Source organism: Plecotus auritus (genome assembly GCF_963455305.1).
Source record: "Plecotus auritus genome assembly, chromosome: 4".
NCBI lineage: Eukaryota > Metazoa > Chordata > Mammalia > Chiroptera > Vespertilionidae > Plecotus > Plecotus auritus.
Window position 1 is genome coordinate 113,298,481 of NC_137775.1, and position 22,336 is coordinate 113,320,816.

The 22,336-nt window shown below is 36.5% G+C and overlaps 1 protein-coding gene across 4 annotated transcripts in view; it reads left to right on the forward strand.

The window, feature by feature from the left end:
* Positions 1-22,336, forward strand: part of FOXP2 (forkhead box P2) — a 751,705-nt gene that overhangs the window by 566,841 nt on the left and 162,528 nt on the right. For all 4 annotated transcript variants that reach the window (XM_080666071.1, XM_080666068.1, XM_080666069.1 and 1 more), the window contains one exon: positions 1,989-2,078. In XM_080666071.1, the coding sequence (XP_080522197.1) occupies positions 1,989-2,078 (90 nt within the window). The remainder of the gene's footprint in view (positions 1-1,988; positions 2,079-22,336) is intronic.

The following is a 22,336-nucleotide window of genomic DNA, read 5'->3' on the forward strand; positions in this document are numbered from 1 at the left end:
GATTTCAACTTCAAGATTCTGAACTACCCTTATTAGAATCCTTGAAAAATAGTAAACAACTACAGAATTAAATATAACCTAAATAAGGCTGAGTATATGCAAAATAAACTAAGGACCTCAAACGGGAAAACAATTATATGAAAATTATTAAGCAAATTTTGTGTGGATTTGGTACCAAAAGGAAAAGTAATTGATTACTTTTCAAGATTTTCACATTGACACAGCCTAAATCAGTGGTAATTTCCATTTGAAAAAGTATCATTTGTAGTTAGTTTTTAAGTTGTGATTTAAACAGAACGTAATATTATTGGACTATCAAGTGAAATTTTTCAAACTGAGTTTTGCGATAAGTGTTTATGGAATTATTTTTTATTTGATCTTTTATTCACACTGAACTTTATTATAAAATTGCTTAAGTTCACTGGAATATTTCATCCTTAGAAGCATTTAGGTTGACTTGTGATTACTTGAAAAATTTAAAATAAGAAAAAAGGAAGATTTTTTGAGTGAGTGTGTTTCCAAAAAGTGTGCTTTACAAACTACACCGCATCCTACTATGGGAAGATAAATCAGTGTTGTTAGGAGATGGTGCGAGTGCATTCAGTTTGTTTACTTTGGTTTCTATGTCTGCCTGCCTTCTCAGAAAACTTGCTTGGAGCCAGACTGTAGCAGCCCTCCTTTCTGTCTTTTCATAATTGATCAGGGGATGACTGCCTTCCCTGAGGGTTAAGACATGGCAACTTTTTCTGTTTGCTCAGCATCTCAATGCAGTAGTTCAAACATTGTTCACACCAGCTGGCAGTGTAATGCCATATGCACATCTTGTCAAAGCAACTGTTGTCATGGATACTAGAAACTCTCTTAAAAACCATATCATTGATTCCAATGGAAATTGTACTTTTTTCTGCTTAGGATCTTTATTATAGAAGCAAATTAATCTAAAATATTTCCCCTTCTTGAAAACTTTATCACATATTCTAAAACAGTGAATAACAAAGGAAAGAAGTGATTTATTTTAGTTTCATGTGTTGGAAAATTTCATCATTAATGTTCATTGAACTCAGTTGTTGAGAGAAAAATAAGTTTGTACAGTAGAGGCTCTTAAAGTTTTTTTAATTAGTTTATACTGTTAACCTTTTAAACATCTCAATATGTGGGTTTATGTTGTTGTTGTGGCAGTAGTTTTTATATTAATTTATATAGTGTAATGGCCAAACTGCCTCTCTTCCAGCAAATGAAATGCTTACATTAATTTCTTATGTTAAGTTTTATTTTCTTGAGTTGGAAAGAAACCATAAAAATAAATGAAAACATCTATTTTGATTGGTGTTCTATCACACATAGAAATAAACCTGATTGGTTGAGTGGTAATTTCTTTGTTCTCTGATTTTGCTAAGAATGTAAATGAAAACCACTCAATTTTATTTGGCATTGAAATTGCACTTTATTTTGTCAAAGGAGAGGTTTCTTCTTGAATTGCAATCACAAAAAAAGTATTTTAAATCTTCAGTGAAAATCCTTATTAATTCACTTTCAAGATAATCTGATGTCGATTTGTCAAATTTAATTACAGCTTCCGGTAACACTTGAAGTCTACTGCTTTTGCTTCAAAATTGTAATATGAAAATACAAATTGGATGATAATTTAAAAGGGAGTGAGCATTATAGTTGAACATTCAAAAACAAGTTCCTTGTGGAAATGAGATTATTGATGCAGTTTGTGATATTTTTCCTTCTTGAGCACTTTAAACAAATTAACTTTATTTCCTGCAGGATAAAAGCCATCTCCGTGGTTTAAGTAAATTTGTATATGTGTGTTATGTAAATTTTTTCACATTAGAAAAAAAGAATATTTAATGATTTTCTCTAGAAAGGAGGGTTGGATGGGGTTCTGATACATTGAAGTTTATTACTATTAACCAGGGAATAACTGATCCTCAATTTACCTTTAACAAAATATTTAGATGTTGCTTCCTTTTTACTTCTAGGCTCTTCAAGCAGCAAGACAACTTCTCTTACAGCAGCAAACAAGTGGATTAAAATCTCCTAAGAGCAGTGATAAACAGAGACCACTGCAGGTAGGTAATGTATTCCTGTCCTTGGGGTCTTATTTTAAAACATATTTATTATGAGAACAGAAATGCAAACTCAGTTGTATACATACAGAAAATTTTTATGTTTGCCTATTCTCTATTCAAAAAGAGAATTCACTTTATCTTCTTGAAAGAGAAAGAAAGAATTTTCTATTAGCGTAGATTTCAAAAGTTTACAAGTCACTTATTGCAAAAATGATGTAGGAACCACAGTTGGTATACGTAGGCATAAAAGTTTTGCATTAAACTTCTTTCGGGGATTTTAATGGAATTTAATTCACAAACAGTGAAAATATGGAATTTCTTTCTTAAAAGCAAATCATAGTAAAATGGTATGGAGTAAAACAAAGCAGGCTTAGACAACCCTTCTGTAGTTGTATTCAAGTGACAAATGCAGAAAACCTCCCATTTTGTCAGAAAAACTAAATTCGCCATGGAGTTATTGCTGTTGCTACAGTTATAAAAGTACATTCTGGAGTTTGTTGTCCTTACTATGTTTGTCCTGTGGAACTGATAGTATGTATGTCGTTTAAAGTAACTTTTTCTTATATAATATAACCATTGTTTTATTTAGTCTTAACAGGAATATTTAGGGCATTTTCTCCAAGAAATAAACATTTTCAGGGTGCATTTAAAAATATTTGGAAGGTATACGGAAATGCATAAAACATCTTTCGAAATGTTTATCAGCTCTGTTGGAGGATAAGCAATGCTTTTTTAAATCCAAGTTACATACATGTCTAATAGGGCAAGCTTAGTTTTTTTCAAAAAAGTAAATGTCTTTCTTGTTGCTTTAACAAAACTATCTTGAAAATTTTTATGGCCTAGCTGTCTGTTTTCCTTTGTAGGTGTACTCCCAGATGTTAGTAACTAAGTCTTACATGATGGTCCTTCTGACAGAGAATTATAGACTACTGATGAACACAATCCAGAAACTACTTATTACCTAAAAACTGGATTAATTTATGGTCCCTAGACAGATTTGAGATGAGACTATATTTTCTTGGGAACAAACCCATTTTGGGGGAGTGGGTGGGAAGAAGGGGGAATTGGGGATGAGGCATGCCTTTTAACAGAGTAAAGTACAGATGTCTGCCATGATTGTATGTGAGTTATACTGAAACAGTCTGAGTTTAATATCCATCTTAATTTTTTCTCTTTTAAAATAAATTTCACATTCTTTTGTTTTAACTAATCAGTAATTCTGTAATGAGGCATTTTACTTAACATCATATACTTCCCTAAGTAATAATAGTGATTTGAGCATTTCCATTGAGTTATCTGATTCTATGAGAGCCTCTTCATATGTTTACGTGACAGAGAAAATTTTACATAGAAGTCACAGAAGATAGCTAATGAAATGTTTATCCTCACTATGGCTTCAAACTGGGAATTTTGCTTTCTTGTTGGTGTAGCAAAGGATGTTTAGATGCTGGCAGCATAAGCCAAAGGTAGGAAAGAGTTCACTGTTTTTAATATCTGAAAGAGACTATACATATTGTCCTAATTCTATCTTATTGTGTCTCTTGACGAATTTGACCAAGTAGTTGTACCTTTCTCTCCAAAGCTAAGTCAAGTAGGAGTTTCTTTATTGATGGTTACCAGGATATTTCTGGAAAGAATGTCTGGGCTTAAATTTTTCTATTTTCTCTTTTTGTTGTATTGGAAGGCAAAATTTGGCTATAGTTTGTTTAACCAAAATATACATAATTTTCTTGGCAAAACACACACACACACACTAATATGGGAATAGTTATGACTCTAAAGTGAGGAATTGTTGCTCATGTACCAAATGTATAAACAAAATTTTGAGCCTAAGTCCTCAATTTTGTTTTTATTATAAAAGAGTGATTAAAAATTTACAAATACCTTTTAACAATTTCAGTTGCTAACCATTACTATAGTTTTTTATGTCACTTATCATTAGGGTTTTGTGATTCATATTAACACAAATATATCTTGATTATACAGATATAAAACTCTAGAATTTTATTATTCTTTTGTAATTTTAATAGGATCTCATGCCAAAATGTTATAGGAATGAAAAGTTGGTTTTTAAGAATGAGAATTTAGAATAATGACTGAAGACTTATTTGTTCACCAAAATATACACTGCAGTTAATATCACGTGATTCTACATTTTTAGTATTTTGTAGTACCTGATAAGCTTTGCAACTGGAAACATGCTGGGATTGCATAAAAAATTTAATAAAAACCGAATAGCGTTTTATACTAGCTTACACATGTTGTCAATGGGGGATATTAAATAATACCTATTTTTGCATCTGCAAATATAATTTAACATGAGTTGCACTATGTATTTGCCACTTGTGTTAAAGAAAAGGATAGAATATTTTTGCTAATTATAAATATTTAATATGAAATTAGGACTTTAAAACTTTTATGATTCTATCACAGTCTAGTTCTTTTTTTAAAATATATTTTTATTGATTTCAGAGAGGAAGGAAGGGGGAGAAATAGAAACATCAATGATGAGAGAGAATCATTGATTGGCTGCCTCCTGCATGCCTCATACTGGGGTCAAGCCTGCAACCTGGGCATGTGCCCTTACCTGGAATCGAACCTTGACCTCCTGGTTCATAGGTCAATGCTTAGCCGGGCTTTTTTTCTACTTAACTGTTTAATCAATCTTTCACAATAGAGTTGATGTAGATTATCTTCTAGATTTAAAGAAATAAGTGAAAATGTTTCAAAATCTGTGCTTGTAAGGCAAGTTATTTGATGCTAATAATAGATCATGCTGGTTAGAGGACCAAAAGAGATATGTGATTTTCATTTTAACATATAATTTTTAAGGAAAACTATTTTATAAAGTTTGAAAGAAAAATACAGATTTTAGAAAAATATTTTGATGGCTCAAGTCACAAGAACAATATTTGTTGCTTGTTATACTCAACTGAATTTATTTTAAATGTTGAAAAGTGGTAGCCAGATTTGAAGTGTGACATGGCAGAGAGTCTATTTCTAGCAGACGAGTATTTATCTATTACTTTTTCATTTACATTTTTCTTGTTTTTCTGCTATAGATGGCATAGATATTAGCATATCTACTGTAAAATTGAAAGAAAAATAACATCTAATGAGCCTACCGATTCTAGTAGTGATTTCACTTTCATGTATAGATATCTGAATATATGTATTTGAAACATGTTTACATATTAATTCATTGCATGAAACACCACTTAAATAGGGCCAATCAGTTAATGTATTGAGTAGTGACATATTGATGATTAATATAAAATGATTGTGATGCAGATTGGAGCTGATATTAAATTAAGCATTCTCAGATTTTTCTTTTTTACATTTTTACTATGTATCTCAGAAAATTAAACCCTAAAATGAATATGGCCTCTTATCTGAATTTACTTTACTTATCTATATCTACTCCTAGTACGTCCTAGACATGATATACCCATAGTGGTCCATAATGAGGAAAGTCAAAGAGAATATGTAATGCTTTCAATTTCATGAAATGAATTTCCTGATTGAAAAGAGTAAATTCACATTGTTTTATGAACACATGCACACTTCCATAATCTGTAATTAAAAAAATTTTGTAAAATACATTATCCATTTTCTAGCCTATGACAGATCTACTTAATTTAGTTTAGGTATGAAATTGGTCGCATTATTGTTCTTGTTACATTTACAGCCATGAGACAGACTTGTGGTTCTTCAACAGCTGTGCAGAGCAGAGACGTAAATTTAAGGTAAATGCCATTGCTTTGCTATCTTAGATGAATATTAATATATAACATTGTAATCACTTCCATTGTTGTAGATTAATATCTAATATAAGGTTCTCTTTTTCAATAGGCAATTTAAATTCATTTTTAAAATAATTCTGTGTTAGTTTAAGAATGGAATACTTAAAAGCAAAAGTGAATTAAACTTAGGAGTCTTATTCTGAGTCTGACACAAACTAGTAATATAGGTTTGAGGAAGTCACTCAACATCTTTAAAATATAGACATTGGGCTAATTGATGAATAAAATGGAATATTCTGTGATTAAAGATTTATTTCATTTTTTAATCCTCACCCAAGGATATGTATTTCATTGATTTTAGAGAGAGAGGAAAGTAGAAAAAGAGAGAGAAACATGGACATGAGAGAGAAAGATGAGAAACATCGATTAGTTGCCTCCTGTACATGCCCAACCAGGGATCAAACCCACAACCTGGGTATGTGCCCTGACCAGAATCGAACTAGAGACCCTTTGGTTCCTGGGATGATGGTCCAACCAACTGAGCCACATTAGCCAGAATTTATTTCAGTTTTTAAAACTAAGTGATAGGTATCTTAATTCCTCGAAAATAGCTGTACTTTGTTGGATATTAGCTTATGGGTTAAGGGTTATGTTTATGTACTTGTTTGTTTTTACTTACAAAGGACTTTAAAAACATACCATAGCAACAAAAAAAATTCTTTGATATCAAAGTATTAAATCTTAGGTGTATGGAAACCATTGTGCAAGTATTAATTTATATAACATCTAAGAAAGTTTTGTTTTGTTTAGTGCCTGGAAATAATTTTATAAGTTGTTTTGAAGAAAAATCTAAGTTACACAAAGAATTATTTTACCTATGTATTTACTTTAATAATCTACATTAAAATACGTTGTCATAAAATACAGTTTAACAAATTTCTACCTTCCTCTAATTCTTCAGTGCAAAATGTTAAACTTATCAGCAGCAGACAATCAGTAAGTTCTGCAGCAAACTAATAAGTGTTTCTAAAACTTTCATTCTAGGGGAATAAAACCCAATAAAGTGCAAAATCTATAAATAATGAAGTTGAATGCATAAATAATAAAAATAAATATATCTTTGGGATATAGAATTGGGCATTGGTAAATATGTTTTAGGAAATTGTCAAAATGCATTTATACAGTGGTAATGAATGAATTTAAATATTTCCTTTTCAACATTAAGTTCAGGTTTCTAGTATAGAAGAATTAGAGAGAAGCAAAAACACATTCTGTTTCAAATACTGAAAGCAACATATCAAGAAATTTGTGATATGGATTTGACTAGCTGCATAATACTAAGAAAAAAATTTTAAAGATGTTTTTTGTTATCTATATTTTATCAAAAATAAGCAGTTAATCTAACACACTGTTTTGTATCATAAATTTTGAAAGAGTTTAATTTAAAAACTATTAACAAGGATAGACTATGCCTTGTGTGGTCCTGATTTTCCCATTCCAGTAAAAGAACATTTCCCTTTTTCCCCCCTTATTTTTGAGAGAGAGAGAGAGAGAGAGAGAGAGAGAGAGAGAGAGAGAGAGAGAGAAAGAGACCGATGGGTTGTCCCACTTATTTTATGCATTCATTGGTTACTAAAGAACTGTTCTTAAACGGCTGCATGTAATAGGCAATTTTACAAGAATGTGAAAGAATAAAATCTTTCTTAAAAATATTATGATGTTGCCACCTGTGGCCAGCTGCTCAAGGCTGACACCCTGTGGAGGACAGTCTAGGTTATCCAGTCTATCACTGCTAAGTGTGCTTGGTTGGAAAACTTGCATATGATTCTAGGCGAAAGAACATATGTTTTTGATCTGAATCCTACCTTTGCCCTTAATTAATAGGACTTTGGGTAGGGTAACTTGATCTCTTGGGGCCTGTTTTCCCATCTCTAAAATGGGAATGAGGATACTCACTTTGCAAGATTGTTGTGAAGATTAAAAAGAATATAATATGAAGTAAGCAGCATAAATCCTTGTGGTTATGAAGTAGTATTTTTCCCTTATGATCATCCTCAGGAATTTTATATTTAATCCAAAGTTATAAACATTCTACCATATGGTTCCTTTTATTTGGCCATAATTTTTATTATTTATTACTCACAATTATAAGAAAGCAACAGTGAGTATTTTAGGTACTATTATAGTATCTTCCCCTCCTATAGACACACTCACAACATGTATACTTTACACTAACCTATCATAAACTTATATTTTAATGTTTGTTCGCTTTTTCTACTAGATTGTGAGCTCTATGACAACAGGCAGCATGGTGTCATATATATTTTAGTGCCTATCACAATAACTGGTGAATAATAGAGCTCAAAAAATAATTGTTGAAACAATGAATGAGGAGGAGATTGTGCTGAGGGGAGACTGTGCAGAGGGGAGTAGGTTTAGGGGGAAAACCCTTTCATTTGTTCAGTATAAACTGATAATTTATCATATGTAATAGCCTCAGGGACTTACGATTTAGTTGAGGAGATAGTAAGGCTTATATACAAATGTCAGCTCACAGTGGATGTGCTATAGGAATGCAGAGGACAGAAAGTGCTATAAGCATTAAAAAATAAAATATTCATTCCGGCCCAAGTGATGAGGGAAGTCTTGTGGAGAGGTAGCATAAAGAAAGGGAATTTGGTAGGTAGAACATTTTTAATGGAGATATTTGAAAAGATGTCATCATAGATGCAGAGATAGGACATTGTGAGGTCCAGTTTAACAGGCAAGAGTAAATAATTTGTTTTGACCATCATAGAGATGTCATGCCAGAGGAATAATGAAGGTTGGAGGACTATATCAACAGCTGTATAGAGATTGACATGACACACTAATGAGTTTGTACTTTATGGTTTAGATAGCAGGAGTTATTAAAGTTTTTTTTATAAGAGAGTGATAAAATCAAACTGGTATTTTATAAAGATCTACTTCACAATGTGGCATGGGAATGGAGATTTCTGAAAAAATAATTTACAAAGAAGAGGACAGTAGCATCCACAATTTTTTAAAGCAAGAAGAAAAAGGAGCAGAAGAAAGAAAAGAGGGGAAAAGAAGAATCAAATTAGCATTTATTTTGTCAAGGAAGGTTTAGGAAAGGGAGTGTTTTGAAAAGATGGGACTTGTAAGCCATATCAAGAGAAGTCCATGAGGATGAGCGTTTTCATGCATGCAATGTTGAATTTCAACATTGGTGATTTTTATCCCCCTCTTTTTCATTTTCCATTAACTCTTAGGATCTCTAATATTAATGTTATCAATAAAAATAATAAGTGGGGAAATCTTACTTTAGCATCGTAGTTATATACAAAAAGGAGAATTAATAAATGTACTTTTGCTTCTCAGACTGCTCAGTCTCTAATAGCGTAAGTAAATGTATATTGCATATGTAATACAGAGGGTTTCCATCCTATATAATAAAAGAGTAATATGCAAATTAACCACCACTCCGCTACACCCTCAAGCCACGCCCACCAGCCACGCCCACCAGCCAATCAGGAGCAAATATGCAAATAAACCCAACCAAGATGGCTACGGCCACAGAGAGCAGGAGGGAGGCTTGGGTTTCCCCAGCAATGGAGGAAGCCAAGCTTTCCATCTGCCCTTGCCGGCCTAGGCCTCCACTCAAGGCTACAAAGTTTCAATGATAGAAGATACATAAACCCAAACAGAAATGGCGGCAGCCACGGAGCTGGAGATAGCAGGAGGCTAGGGTTGCCCCCGGTGATGGAGGAAGCCAAGCTTTCAGCACACCATGGCCAGCCTAGGCCTCCACTCAAGGCTACAAAGTTTCAATTATAGAAGATAAATAAATCCCCCCAAAAATGGCTGCTGCCACAGAGCAAGCAGAAGGCTTGGCCCGCTTCAGGCTACAAAGTTTCAATTGTAGAAGATAAATAAACCTCAGATACCAGGGCCTCCACTTGGGTCACCAGGGAGGGTGGCCAGCCTGCAAACCACCACAGGCCCCTCGCCCAGGCCACCTCATGCCCCAAGGGAACCCCCACCCTGATCCGGGACACCCTTCAGGGCAAACCAGTTGGCCCCCACCCATGCACCAGGCCTCTATCCTATCTAATAAAAGAATAATATGCAGATTGACCATCACTCCAACACACAAGATGGCTGCCCCCATGTGGTCAAAGATCCTGCCCCCATGTGGACACAAGATGGCCACCACAAGATGGCCAGCAGGGGAGGGCAGTTGGGAGGGACCAGGCCTGCAAGGGAGGCCAGTTGTGGGTGATCAAGCCTGCAGAGGAGGGCAGTTAGGGGTGACCAAGTCGGCAGAGGAGGGAAGTTGGGGGCGACCAGGCCTGCAGGGAAAAGCAGTTGGGAGGGACCCAGGCCTGCAGGGGAGAGTATTTGGGGGGGACCAGGACTGCAGGGGAGGGCAGTTAGGGTGACCAGACCTGCAGGGGAAGGCAGTTGGGGAGGACCCAGGCCTGCAGGGCAGAGCAGTTGGGGGTGACCAGGTCTTCAGGGGAGGGCAGTTAGGGGTGACCAGGCCTGCAGGGGAGGGCAGTTAGGGGCAAACAGGTTGGCAGGGGAGTGGTTAGGGCAGCCGTGGGCAAACTACGGCCCGCGGGCCGGATCTGGCCCATTCGGCTGTTCTATCCGGCCCGCGGAGCCAAAAGAGCAAAGGGTTCTCTTGCTCTCCCCTCCGCTCCTTTACTTTGAATTTATATTAGTTCACACAAACACTCCATCCATGCTTTTGTTCCGGCCCTCTGGTCCAGTTTAAGAACCCATTGTGGCCCTCGAGTCAAAAAGTTTGCCCACCCCTGGGTTAGGGGGTGATCAGGCTGGCAGGCAGAAGCGGTTAGGGGCAATCAGGAAGGAGGCAGGCGAGCAGTTGGGAGCCAGCAGTCCTGGATTGTGAGAAGGATGTCCAACTGCCCGTTTAAGCCCGATCCCGGTGGGATCGGGCTTAAACGGGCAGTTGGACATCCCTCGAGGGGTCCCAGATTGGAGAGGGTGCAGGCTGGGCTGAGGGACACCACCCTCCCCCATGAATGAATTTCGTGCACCGGGCCTCTAGTAAATTAAATACGGAAGAAAGCTGCTTTGTAGGAGGTCAAATTTTCTTTTTTCTTATTCAAGCAATCACTTCTTTGTGTAATCCATTAGGATTTTAAGTATATATTTCCTTAATTTCTCTGCCTTAACTAAAGGGAGCAGAAAAAAAGAAAGACACACGCATATTGGTAAGGGAGCTCTCCATAGGATTTAAGACTTAGGCTGTGAATTTTGTCTTAAGATGTTGGGAGGTGTACAAGCTAAATTGAATGACAAAGTGAAGAACAGTGTCAGTATATGATTAAAGAAAGAAAGTGAAATTACTTTGAAATTCACTTACATTTAAGGTTCATTGTGTTATCTCTGTGGATTCTATTCATGCCTTCTTATCATCCCGCACTCTATATTTTACTTGGTTATCTTAAAATTTCTCTGCTAACTTCACCTTTTCTACTGCATTTTTCTTCCTTTATCATTCAGTTCTTTTCTCTTATATAATCTTGTCCATTTTACCTAACCACTTCATTCCCATATTGAGAGGAGAGTAACTTTAAATGCCTTTAATTATTTAATTCTATCTTGGACCTAAAAGATATTATAGCACAGTGGTTCTCAACCTTTTTAATGCCACAACCCTTTAATACAGTTCCTCATGTTGTGGTGACCCCCAACCATAAAATTATTTTCGTTGCTACTTCATAACTGTAATTCCATAATCTGTAATTAAAAAAATTTTGTAAAATACATTATCCATTTTCTAGCCTATGACAGATCTACTTAATTTAGATGGTCTTAGGCTCTATGCAGTGGTTCTCAACCTGTGGGTTGCGACCCACAGGTTGAGAACTGCTAGCAGGGTTGCCTAAGACCATCGGAAAACACAGGTATTTACATTATGATTCATAACAGTAGCAAAATTACAGTTATGAAGTAGCAACGAAAATAATTTTATGGTTGGGGGTCACCACAACATGAGGAACTGTATTAAAGGGTCGTGGCATTAAAAAGGTTGAGAACCACTGTTCTAGCATATTATTTTACTAACAAAATAGCAAAACTGAGCTACTTCTGTTGTGGAGCAAACGTGAGTGAACCACCACTGGAGTCCAGACCAAATTAAAATTTAGGGAGCCTTTAATAGCCAGCCAGTGACTGCTCTCTCTCCATGCAGGGAGTCCAGAGAGCAGCCCCGACCCTTTGTGCGGGACCACTTTTAAGCACATTAACCACATCCTGTTTTTGCAGAGCAAGTAACCCAAGACAAAACAGTTTTTCCTAAGCAACGTCAGGATCATGCCATTGACGACCATGTTATTTATAGGGTCATCCTGTTCTTCAGAAAGCTGACAGTGTTCTATGAAAGAAGGCCTATGTGCTGGGAAGGGGCCATGAGACCGAATCTCAAGGCCTGGCCTGGTGTCAGCACTGACAACTCTATCTGGGGCATAGTCCACAGCCTCTCTGGAATGGTAGTAGTAAGCATGCTCAAAAATTCCCACTCTCCAACACTTCTTCGAATACAGTGTCCAATATTTAATTTTTAACCTGCCCCAAGATTACTTCTCTTAATGCTATTTTAAGTTTTAGTATGAAGACAACTCTACTCTCAAATATCTCAATACTTAGCAGGATTTGAAGAATTTAATTTAGTGCTAGAAATCTCTTGTTACTCGTGGCATTTATAGGTGACTGTTAAAGTTACCATCAGAATGTATTCATCACTTCTTAGATCCTTTTGTCAGACTTCCTAGAACACCTATTACAAAATGAATGTTCAAACTGGAAGTGGCAGGGATGACTGTATTAAAAGGCCAGTGGGTTTTTTTTTGTCTTTTTTTTTAAGCAGTATTAGGTGGTGCTGATTGTGATTATTTTAATAATGCTGAATTTGGAAACATGGCATTTGAAATGACCAAACAAAAGTGTAATACATTGTTCTTTTAAAAATATTTTGTTCATCCTACCTTAATTTGAAAATAATATAAGCTTATTAAATGACTCAAACATTATTTTAAGTTAAATTATAGTTGGACACTAAGTTATTTTCCCAAAGGCACTTAATAAATATTAATACATTACTATAGTATGTAGATGTTTTTAAAGATGAAAATTAATTTCTTCCTCTGATTATATGAGGAAGAAACCACTCATGAGAACTAATTGTAGTAGACTCTTGACATTCACAAGGTATGCATCCTGAGATCTTCATGAACCCTCAAATTCAGGAAATGCCCAGTTAAGTAAAACGGAGAGGTCCTTATTCTGAATCAAGCTGCCATTGTAACACAGTTAACAACTTTCCAACTTTTCATAACATTTACTTCATGATCAATGTCACCTTTTAAAATGAAACAATTAACAATTGTTTTTATATCTACCTACATAGGTGAGACTAGGTAGAGAACAGAAAAGGTACATTAGCGATAGAACAGTGTAAAGGAGTGGATGGGTTAGTTTATATGTGTGAGAAGCCAGTAATTTAAAGACTAGATGGGCCTCCCATCATGCTTGATTCCATTTCATGGCTTGCCAAATTACAGAGGTGTAATGTCTTGGCATTTTGGGGTAATTCGAAAAAAATCAGACCACAGCTCTACTTTTGTGAATTTTAAAGGTCTACACTCCTAGATCTTGCAATATAGTATCTATGAGGAAAATCCAAAATGACCAAACAGGTTTACCCTACCTTTCTTGATGGTGTTTTATATGAAAAATTGAGAGAAGCACTCAATATTATTACTAATATTTTTCTCCTTCTTGGTTGTAAATCTTCAATGACATCAATAGATTACCTGGAGTACTCCTTAGGAGTAAAAGTTGCCTGGCATGGTTTTCAAGGGGATGGGGAAGGCAGTATGTTGAGTTTGAAGAGACCTCACAGAAATTCAGTAATTTATTTTAACTGTCTTTGATTATTGATTGGTTGTTCCAGACATTTTGAACTTGGTATTTTATCCCCCAAATTACAGAGCTGCGGTTTAGATGTAACTCACAGTCGAAGCTTTTTGAATCACATCCAGCTTGACTAAAAGTATTTGGTGTGTGTGTGTTGTTGTTTTTTTAAGTTTTTGTTGTTTGATCATGCCAATAATTATAGTTTTATCAGTATAGAACCTGTAGTGTCTAGTAGTTAAGCATTTTGATAACACACAAAACAGACAGAAAATTCTCTTGCACAGTATATGAATTCTTGCACTTCCAATGCTAACGTTTGCATTGCTTTAAAACTGTCACCTGAATATCTTCTACTGCCAGTGCTACTGACCTTCTCAAATGAAAAACCAAGGAACACTGAACATTAAGATGTGTTGACATGAGGAAAATCTGTTGTCTCACAGAAAAACTGTAGTAAATTCTTCAATAGATTATGTTTGTAAAAACAAAAAGAAAACACCAGGAATACGATCATTCTCTCTATATTTCACCTTCTTCCCATAGAGAGAAGCATGTGCTAGACCTTTAAAACATTTAACTACTGGTTAACTTATGAATAAAATTTTATTTTCACAAAAACTTGGGCAATATTGAAAGTTTTCCCTTTATTCTGGAAGAATTTCTTTCCCCTAATAACCATCACCATTTTCCTACACACAGTCTTAAAAGTTCACTTAGACCAATAGTTTTTAAGTCTACGATATTACTTGAAAATCTTTTTTAAATGGGGAATGTTGGGTCCACCCTAGATCATTGAGTTAAAATTACTGGAGATAAGACCTTGAAAAATCAAAATACTTTAAACTCTACAGGCGATTATAATGTAGCTGGTCTAACAAGCATTATGTAGGAAACTTGAACTACTCTTATATAATAGGAAGTTGTTCCCTGTAATAAAAAGTACTAAATGTAAATTCCCTTATTAATATATTGTGTAATTTTCTCTCTCTGAGACTTCGTTTTCCAAACAGCACAATGACAATAACTGCACTAGTGATACCTTAGGTTCCTTCCAGATCCAATAGTCTTTAAATCTCACCCCTGCATTTTGTTTTGTTTGTTTATTTGTTTTTTATTTTGATTTGTTTTTTATATGGCTTTAAATCTGAGTTAGTCCCCTGAGCAGGTTTCTTGAGTTGTCTCTCTCTCTCTCTCTCTTCCTTCTTTCCAGGATCATTTGCAACAATATTGTCAGTATTTTATTTTTACTATCATTAGTTCTCATATAAAATTATAAGTAATGAACTCACTCCATGTTCACCTTTGATTTTTAAAAAAATAATATCTGCTTTCTAAAGACCTACTTGTATGTCCATTATGCCCAATTGGCCTCTCTTTAGATATTAAAAACCTTAATAAAAAAAACTCATTGTCTTCCAAGATGTCTGCTCTGATGGCCCTGGCATGCTGATCTCACTGTCCGCCACCCACTTTTTACACTTTATATGAGCAGCAATGTCACACTACTTACAGTTCCTTGAACTTTGCTTCATGTCCCATGCAGCTGATCTTGCCCTTCTCTTTTCTCAATAGTCCCTTCTCCGCCTTCTCATCTAGGAAACTGTGCAGCTTTTAAATTTCCATTGTCAACTTTCTGTGAATTCCTTTCTATATATTGTTTCTATGACATACATACTTCTGTTCTTGTATTTACCACAGTTACTAGTAATCATAATTACTATAATCTTCCTGTGTATGATTCACCTTCACACAGTTGGTTTTGCATAAATATGTGGAGTCCATAGACCTTGCTAGTCTACAATCCTACCAAGTTCTTCCTTTCCCTTAGGCTCCAGATGTGTTTCCTTAGTCACCTCCTGGTGCATCTCAATCCAGATCAACTTCCTTAAAACTAAAATTATTTATTTTTCCCACCCTTAATCAATGTCTTCATCAATTTTTCCTAATCCTATTCTATAGCCTCCAGCTGTAAACCCTCCTAATCTGTTATGTTTATCTGCCCTAATGTGAAAATTGTCCTGTTCTTTCACCTCTCAGCACAGCCATCATACACCAGATACATTATAACCATGATTTAATCTTGACTGCTTTCTAAGCATTCTGTTTATTCATTCATCCACATACATTTACAGGTTGTTTCTTTTATGCCAGGCACTTTGGAGGGCAATATAAACCATAAGAACTTTGATACCTACTCTCTTTGTTATTATTCCTCCATTTATTTAAAAGTTCATTCCCACCCTTACCCTTTATCTAGTTTCCAAACTCCTTTGCATACTTCAAGGCCCTAATTCCTAGAGTCTTTTCTAACTTTTCAAAGATAAATAATCCCTCACCTATGTATATCCAGAATCTGTGCCATCCTTTTATTTTCCTACATGTATTAGTTACAAAGATAGATTATACTATATTTTATTATAATTATTGACTAGTTCTCTAGCTCATTCTCAGACTATACTGGTAACCCTTGGAGGTCAGAAATTACATTTTATTCCTAATACAATGTTTGACTTAGCACATATTAGATGCTAAATAAATCTTTGCAAAATTGAATTAAATTATGCAAATTAAATTTCTCCTTTGTCAGAATACATCTAGGGTATTATTTCTCTTCAACCTGATAAAACAAGTGTGAAATTATGGTATTTACCAGTTTTCTGTGTTGTATAGAAAGTAACTTAAAATCACCCATTAATATCATTAGAAGACATGATTTAAATTGTATTATCCACACCCTCTCACATTATTAATATATCCTGTCTTTGCTAGTTAGGCAGTCTGTTTATGAATACTACTTCAACTGATTCCTTTTCCTGGGTAGAAAATATATAATATATTTATTTAACAATAACAATTATTTATTCTGTTATCTTTACCTGAATATTATCTTTCTTGATTCTATCTCCTAGTCCAGTGGTCGGCAAACTCATTAGTCAACAGAGCCAAATATCAACAGTACAATGATTGAAATTTCTTTTGAGAGCCAAATTTTTTAAACTTAAACTTCTTCTAATGCCACTTCTTCAAAATAGACTTGCCCAGGCCATAGTATTTTGTGGAAGAGCCACACTCAAGGGTCCAAAGAGCCGCATGTGGCTCCCGAGCCATGGTTTGCCGACCACTGTCCTAGTCTATTAATTTTATATACAAATAAATATTTTGCTTACAATAACCCTTCACCTCCTACTTAGTCTAATACTTTTTAAAAACTAATCCTCACTGGAGGATATTTTTCCCATTGATTTTAGAGAGAGTGAAAGGGGAAAGGGAGAGGGAGTGGGAGAGAGAGGAGTGCGGGGTTGGGGGGAGCGGGCAGAGAGAGAGAGAGAGAGAAACATCAATGGAAGAGAGCCTCCCATAAGCACCCCAATGAGGGTGAGGAAACTGCAACCCAGGAATCAACCCTTGACCAGAATCAAAGTTTATTGGGCTGATGTTCTAACCCATTAGCAACACTGGCCAGGGCTAACTTTTACTAGGGAACTGGAAGTAAGATGTTTGCTTAATAAAATGATATTAGAAATGTACAGGATTTCTCAAATATTTTTAAAGAACTATACTTTCTACATGATATATAATTTTTTCTAAATCTTGATTGTTGAGAGTATTACAGATGTCCTCTTCTATACTCTCCATGCCCCCCCTCACCCGGTTCTGACCCCACCCCATGCCTTCATCACCCTACTCTCTGTGTCTATAGGTAAGATCTTTGGTTAATCTCTTCCCTCCCCCCTCACCCCTTCCCTCTGAGATTCATCAGTCTGTTCCATGCTCCATGCCTCTCATTATGTTTTATTCACCAGTTTATTTTATTCATTAGATTACTTGTTTGTTTATTTTGATTTTTAGATTCAATTGTTGATAGATATGTATTTGTTGCCATTTTATTGTTCATATTTCTTCTTCTTCTTCTTCTTCTTCTTCTTCTTCTTCTTCTTCTTCTTCTTCTTCTTCTTCTTCATAATACGCATCAACATTTCATGTAATACTGGTTGGGTGGTAATGAAAGCCTTTAATGTTTTCTTATTTGTGAAGCTCTTTATCTGACCCTTAATTCTAAATGATAGCTTTTCTGGGTAGAATAATCTTGGTTGGAGGTCCTTTCTGTTCATCACTTTGAATATTTCTTGCCACTCCCTTCTGGCCTGCAAAGTTTCAGTTGAGAAATCAGCTGACAATCATATGGGCACTCCCCTTTAGGTAAATAACTGCTTTTGCCATGCTACTTTTAAGGTTCTCTCTCCATCTTTAACCTTTAGCATTTTAATTATGATGTGCCTTGGTGTGAGCCTTTTTGGATTCCTCTTCTTTGGGACTCTCTGTGCTTCCTAGACTTGTAAGTCTATTTCTTTCACCAGGTAGGGGAAGTTTTCTGTTATTATTTCTTCAAACAGGTTTTCAATTTCTTGCTCTCTCTCTTCTCCTTCTGGCACCCCCATAATGTGAATGTTGGTATGCGTAAAGTTGTCCCAGAGGCTCCTTACACTTTCTTCATATTTTTGGATTCTTTTTTATTTTTGCTCTTCTGATTAGTTGTATTTTGCTTCTTATATTCCAAATCATTGATTTGATTCTCAGAATCCGCTAGTCTACTACTGAATCCCTGTTAATTGTTCTTTATTTCATTTAGCTTAATTTCTGACTGGTTCTTTTCCATGTCATTGATATTCTCACTAAGCTCCTTGAAAGTCTCACTAAGTCCCTTGAAGCTCTCATGAAGATCCCTGAGTAACCTTATAACCATGGTTTTGAACTCTGTATCCAGTAGTTTGCTTATTTCCATTTATCTCATTTATGACATGATTCTTTGTCTCCACATTTTGGCTGCTTCCCTGTGTTTGTTTCTATGTAATAGGTTGAGCCACTATGTCTCCTGGAATGGGTAGAGTGGCCTTGTGTAGTAGGTGTTCTGTAGGGCCCAGTGGCTCAGCCTCCATGGTCACCTGAGCTGGGCACTCTAGGTGCACCCCTGTGTAGGCTGTGTGGACAGTCTTGTAGTTGAGCCTTGATTACTGTTGGCATCTCTGGGAAGAGTTTACTTCCAGGCCAATTGGCTGTGAGGACCAGCTGTGACTACAGTGGGAGTGTTGCTGTATATGAGGCTGGGCCTAGCTATGAAGCAAGGCAGGCTGGTGCTAGTGCCAGGTCTTGGGCTTTTTATTGATAGGTTTGGGTCATGCTGTCACCAGCTGCAGCTTATTTGAGAGATTTTAGGAAAGTCTGAAGCCTGAGCCAGGACAGGCCATTCATATGCAAAAGCTGTTATAAACAGCTTGGGTGTGGCTGGAAATTGGATGGGACGGGGTCTCAGGGAATCTCCAGGGTGGAGCTAACAGTGTGCTCCAGGCTGATTGGGACTCCACTGTGGTTACCAGTCAGCCTGCAAGAGGGGAGGTCCCAGCACAGGAATAATGACCCCTGCCAGCACCCCTGTCAGGGAGGAAGCTGCCCCTGAGTTCCTGCCCTGATGTGAGACAATCCAGTTCTTCCCCATATATGTCTGGGTCTCCCAGAGCTACCCAGTACTGGAGCTCAGATGTATCGAGTTTGAGTGTGTTCATGCACCCCTGGCTCTTTTAAAGGAACAGCTGGATCTCCAGCAGCCTCCATGTCACTCAGCCATAATCCCTCTGGTTTTTACAGCCTGTGGTTACAAGGACTTCTCTTCCCAGCTCTGGGAGCCTGAATTGGGGGTCTGGTGTGGGGCTGAGACCTCTTGCTCCTCACGGGCGGCCTCCACAGAGACTATCTCCCTCCTGATTAAAAGGTGGCACATGTTGAACAAGCCCAATCCATGCCTCACGCCTCCTACCAGTCTCAATGTGCTTTCTTCTTTACTTCTCTAGTTGTAGGACTGCCATTCAGCCAGATTTCAGTTGGTTCTAAATGATGGTTGTTGATGTATAATTTTTGAGTGAATTATATCTGTTGCTTTATCCATGTGAATTTTGGATATTTCCACTAACGTACTATCTAAATTTACTATGGAATTTATCAACTGCTGTACTTGGGAATTTAGATATACTTGCCTTGTGATAAATAAATTCCATATACAGAAAGTCCAGATTTGACTGGTATAGCTGCTCAAGGATGACACAAAAGAGCAACATTCCTTTTAGCCTCCCGCTCTGCCTCTGTGTGGCCTTCATCTTCATGTTCATAGGATGACTACCACTTCTCCAGACATCATGCTCCTGTTTCAGGGAGAAAGAAGGGAATGGCAAAATATAAATAACTGCACATCAGATGAATCACTCCCCGCCCCCCCCACCCCCCCACCCCGCCCCCTGGCTTTAATAGCAAGCTTGTCTCACACAGAGGCTTCTATTTTCATCTCATTGGCCTGAACAGTACCATGCGACCACTCATCACTTTAACTGAGATTGTGAAGCTGTTTTATCAGGCACTTTGTTACTGAACAAAGTTGGGGTCCTTTTGGAAAAAAAGGTAATAGTGAATTTGGGGAGAGGCAGCTAACAGTGCTTACCACTGACAGTTTACCAAAGGTGTTCTTACCGACACATGGACCTGAGGGATATGAGCCAAGAGATTTTATGACATTAGATACTTTAGTGACAAGGTTTTCTTGGGTGTTTTTTTCTTTCAGGAAATTTAGAACTACACAAGCCTATGTATTAAGGTGTCTACATGTCAGTGGGTTTTAGGGCTTTATTCTGTTTTAGTGTTTTTAACGATAACTAAGATGTTACTAAGTGCTTCACATATATTCAGTATGAGAAAAAGCAGAATGCACAGTAAACTGCGCGAGGTGATTCTGCAAGAAGTCAATGTGGAGATTGGTGGCTGCTGGAGCTGCCGAGGTTCCAGTAAGAAGACATGGGTGTGTTTGTCAAATAGAGAAGCAAGCGTAGTGTGAAGGATGGTGGAGAACACAGTAATAGAAGACAAATTTTAAACAAGTTGAGGTCAGAAAGAAAATTTCATTTGGCTATTACAGATCAGTTTCTGGTATTGCTGTAATACTTGTAAAAGTCCCAACATTTCTTCCACCAACAGAGAAGATAGAAGACATATCCCATAATCTTTCTGTATTTCTTGCAATAATCTGTATGATAAACAGCTACACTAAAATAATAGATACTCTGTGGGGCATGTAGAAGAAGTTCCAAGGAATCTTTCTAGCTCTCTCTCACCTCCAGCCCCAAGGGCACATCTTGGGGTCCTGCTGTGTCCCGGCTTTCAGCCATTTTGTTCTGATAGATCATTTATCCACACATAAGCCCCAAAATTGGTTATTACTATCCCTTTTAGCCTGTCCTTCCTTCCTTCCTTCCTTCCTTCCTTCCTTCCTTCCTTCCTTCCTTCCTTCCTTCCTTCCTTCCTCCCTTCTTTCCTCCCTCCCTCCCTCCCTCCCTCCCTTCCTTCTTTCCTTTCTTTCCCTTCTTCCTGTTCTTTGGCCTTTAGGCCCCATTTAACCCCTTTGTTAAATACTAGAACATTTAATCAATATATCAAATGCAGAGATACAAATATGTGCAGTAAAAAAGACTCAGTCATTTCTGATTGGTGATTTCCAAATCTTTGAGTACACCAGAACTTGGAAGCAGTGTTCATTTAATCCTCAAGTTTCTCATGAAACACTGATAAAATAAAAGGGTGACTCAATGCTAAGAGGCATGTCACCATCACTAAAGAGTCACAATGTCATACACATACAAATTGCTTTAGAAGAAACACTAGTTGGACCAGCTGACAGTGAGGAATATTTCTTAAGAACCAAATTAGAAATGATAACTTATGCCATTGATATTATATTTGGCATTCCCCGTCAATAATTTCTAACACTGCTAGACTAAAGCGGAGATGGATAATATATTTCTCCCACACACACCTTTTTGCTTGCTATTCTATTCAAGTAGATATTTACTTAATAAAAGGAAAGTTTAGGAATAAAATAGATATAAATCAAAAGCCTACACTGTAGAATTTTATATGAAACAAATGATTATCATGCTCTAGTGGAAAAACCACAAGCTAAAAAAAAGCAGCAGTAAGATTTGAAAACTGGTTTACAGTACTTCTGTGTATTAAATTTACATCCTCAGTCAATCACTCCATCAAGAAACAAGACTAATAGCCCTCCATGTGTGAGGCACTTTGCTGGGTAGACAGCAGGTACCATAGGGGATTCAAAAACATTCCTATCCTCAGGGAGTTGACAGTCTGCCTAGATAAAAATTCAGGATAATTACCCTTTTTCTAAGCCATTTAAAAAAAATTCAGTGGGTTAAGGAAAAAAAAAAAACGTGACAATTATGGATTTTTAGAGCATTCTATGGAATAAATTGGGTGTTTTTTTTTTTTTTCTCTCTAAGTGTTTAGTCAATCAGCCATCACTTGTAGACTGAGAAGAATAAGGTTTTCTTCATATTTGTGCCTCCTGATACTTTTTGTGGTTCTATAAAATTTGTTTAGGTCTAAATTCCAGGATCAAAGAGGGATATTGAAGTGTGGAAAGAAGTATAAGGATAACAAGTAATAAAATTGAGATGATGAAAGGGAAAATAGGAGAGCCGATCACAAAGTGGTTTACCAGATTGCAAA